Here is a 3,386-nt window from a genome sequence, read left to right as displayed (position 1 = left end):
CGGGGCGCGCGCGTTGCCTGAGGCCGCGCCGACGGGGCGAGAGGAGGGGGCGGCCGCGCCGGCTGCGAGCCCCCGCCGCCCGCCTTGTAGCCCGGCCGGCGGCCCGCCGGGCGCGGACCGCCGAGGATTTTAATTAGGTGTGTCCCCCGCCTCCGCCGCCTCCTCCTCCTCCCTCCGCCCCTCGCCGCTCCCGCCCGCCCCGCCGCCCCTCCGAGTCGGCGGCCAAGAAAACCCAGAGAGACCTGGCGGCTGCCGGAGAAGGGGGAGCCGCGCGGCAGGCGGAGCGCCCCGTATCCCGCCGAAACTTGGCGAAGTTTGTCCGGCGGCGCGAACCAGGAGGCCCGCGGCGCCCGGCGGCCGCTTGCGAACGGCGCCCGGCGAGTATGTGCGAGCAGCGGGCTGCTAGCCGCGCCCCCCCGGGCGGAGCGGGGCGGCTGTGAGCGGGGCGGCCCGCGCCCCCTGGGGCCCGAGCCGCCGCGGACCCCGTCCCGCCCGGCCCCGCAGCGCGCCGCGGCGGGCTGCCCTCCGAGCTCCGCGGGCGGCGATGGCACCGGGCGGGCTCTGACCGCCGCCCCGTCCAGGGCTTGCCGCCGCACCGGAGACTGCCGAGCAGCATCGCGTCCGCAGCGAAGCGAGGACCCTCACGCCCCACGTCGTTCGCCTGCCGCCGGATCCTGCCCTCGCCGTCGAGACTTCTCTGCGGTCCCGTCTGGACTCCGGCCGCTGTCGCCTCCGGGGTGTTCCGAGGAAGAGCCGTGGTCCGGAGATCGGCGGTGCGGAGAGGAGCTCCGAGGCCCAGGCGGGGAACGGAGGCCGTCCCGCCCGAGCCGCCCGCCGCAGCGCCCTGACGGGGAGGCGCCGCCGCCGCTCGGCAGCGCCCCGCGCCCGGAGCGGGGCCACCGTGTGCCGCCGCCCCGCACCCGCGGGAGTCGGTGCCGCCGCGCCTGGGCACCCGCCGAGATTGCTTTTGGAGGAGCGGACCGCGGTGGGGGCGAGGAGGAGGAGGAGGCGGGAGACAACCCCGGAGGAGGCGGCCGCCAGTGCGGGGCGGGCGGCTGCTCGCCGGGGCGGCGGGGGGACACCATGTCCAAGCCGGTGGATCACGTCAAGAGACCGATGAACGCCTTCATGGTGTGGTCGCGGGCGCAGCGACGAAAGATGGCCCAGGAGAACCCCAAGATGCACAACTCGGAGATCAGCAAGCGCCTGGGCGCCGAGTGGAAGCTGTTGACCGAGTCGGAGAAGCGGCCCTTCATCGACGAGGCCAAGCGGCTGCGGGCCATGCACATGAAGGAGCACCCTGACTACAAGTACCGGCCGCGGCGGAAGCCCAAGACGCTGCTCAAGAAGGACAAGTTCGCCTTCCCTGTGCCCTACGGGCTGGGCGGCGTGGCGGACCACGAGCACCCGCACGGGCTGAAGGCGGGCGGGCTGCATGCCGGCGCGGCCGGCGGGCTGGTGCCCGAGTCGCTCCTGGCCAACCCCGAGAAGGCGGCAGCCGCCGCCGCCGCTGCTGCCGCTCGCGTCTTCTTTCCCCAGTCGGCCGCCGCCGCTGCCGCCGCCGCCGCCGCGGCCGCCGCCAGCAGCCCCTACTCCCTGCTGGACCTGGGCTCCAAAATGGCCGAGATCTCATCCTCCTCCTCTTCCTCGGGCTCCGGGTTGCCCTACGCCTCCTCGCTGGGCTACCCCGGCGCCGGCGGGGCGGGCGCCTTCCATGGGGCCGCCGCTGCTGCCGCCGCCGCCGCCGCCGCCGCCGGGGGGCACACGCACTCGCACCCGTCGCCCGGTAACCCGGGCTACATGATCCCCTGCAACTGCAGCGCCTGGCCCGGCCCGGGGCTGCAGCCGCCGCTGGCTTACATCCTCCTGCCGGGCATGGGCAAGCCCCAGCTGGACCCTTATCCCGCAGCCTACGCCGCAGCCCTATGACCCGCGGCCGGAGGATGCCCGCGCAGAGCTCCGGTGCCCGTCTGGATGGCTGCCGGCGCATACGTGCGGACCGGGAGCGGGGCGAGCCACCGCCGGGACCGCGGAGGGTGACCGGGGCGGGCGATGGGGGAGCGCCGGGGCGGTGGCCGACCTGTTGCGCGTCCCCTGCCCGATGCCCCGGGCAGAGCTTGTGTCTGTTGCATGCGGTCTGTGCAGATAGCCCAGCTGAAGCAGAAGAGAAAAAAAAAGAGGAAAGAAAAGAAAAAAAAAAAAAAGAAGCAAAAAAAGAAAATAACCTATCCGTCCTGCCCCTCAAAGTGCGTGTTCGGGACAGACACGGGTGTAACTCCCGTCCGCCGGCTCCGGCTTTCCCCTCCCTGGCTCCTCGCGCCCCGCGCGGTGCTCGCTCAGAACAGTCCCGCTGTAGCATCCCGCCACCGAGAGGAGAGACAGGGGTGGCTGGGGGGTAGTGGGGCCCCGGCTCGACACGGCAGTGCCAGGTGCGGCCCCGGGAAGGGACAGGGTGGCTCTGTCCTTGGTTGGTAGCCCCTCGTGGGATCCACGCAGAGGAGGATGTCGGCGGTGTGGGATGCTGCCCGTCCTGCGTGGGTTTCTGCCCTCCGCTGCTACGGGATGCTGAGAAGCACGGGTCACTGTTTCCATAGGATAAAGACGCGTGACTCGGACCCTGTGTGTCTCCCCCCTCCCCTCCACTAATTAAGTCTCACCCTCAGACTGTAAATTTGTATATCTCTGTGGAAATGTTAGGTCTCGGATGGAAAACTCTGTTAGTTACTTCGCCCACGGTCGATTCAGTTTTAACCTGAAAAAAAAAAAAAAAAAAAAAAAAAAAAAAGGAATGCCTTTCAAAGGGAATAAAAATATTGCGAGACTGCTTAAGGACCGCAATATTATCTAAGGTTAAATCAGACTTTTTTTGTCTGAGTCATAATTATCTATTTATTATTTAGCTGAACTGAAACAGAGCTTTGCTTTGACAGAAGAGTATTCTCATTTAAAAGAAAGCCCGTCTCCCCCACCAACATGAAGTGTTTCATATGTGTTTTGGAGTACTCTACCTGTTTAGCTTATTTTAGAGCGACTGCAATTCAATTGCAAATGGAGTTAAAAAAAAAAAAAAAAGAAAAAGTTTAGAGAAAAAAATCCTTCATCAGTTTAGAGTTCTTTTTTTGGTTTACTTTTGTAATGTGTATATTTTGACTAATGTTTGTGAATGAAGCTGGCTAACATGTATTTAGTTTCATTTTGGCTTTATGTAATATAAAGTGAAAAAAAAAAAGATTAAGTAATGGTTTTAACATTTACGTGTAAATGGTTTTCTTGTGTGATCTTCTAATTTAAAGTTAGACGTCTAAACTATATCTGTAAATTAGATTCCGACTACCACTCTGTTCATTTTTGAACAAAGAGTTTAAATAAAGCCTGAAGCAGGGAAA

At 63.8% G+C, this 3,386-nt stretch overlaps 1 protein-coding gene across 1 annotated transcript; it reads left to right on the top strand.

Moving 5' to 3' along the window:
* The first annotated feature begins 1,081 nt into the window (after positions 1 to 1,081).
* On the top strand, positions 1,082 to 1,929 carry SOX21 (SRY-box transcription factor 21). Its single transcript, XM_041478301.1, has one exon. It carries the CDS (start codon positions 1,084 to 1,086, stop codon positions 1,927 to 1,929), a length of 846 nt encoding a protein of 281 aa, XP_041334235.1. The 5' UTR covers positions 1,082 to 1,083.
* The last annotated feature ends 1,457 nt before the right edge of the window (positions 1,930 to 3,386 follow it).

Source organism: Pyrgilauda ruficollis, unplaced genomic scaffold, assembly GCF_017590135.1.
Source record: "Pyrgilauda ruficollis isolate IOZ18807 unplaced genomic scaffold, ASM1759013v1 scaffold44, whole genome shotgun sequence".
Taxonomy (NCBI): domain Eukaryota; kingdom Metazoa; phylum Chordata; class Aves; order Passeriformes; family Passeridae; genus Pyrgilauda; species Pyrgilauda ruficollis.
This window is presented reverse-complemented; position numbering and strand designations above follow the sequence as displayed.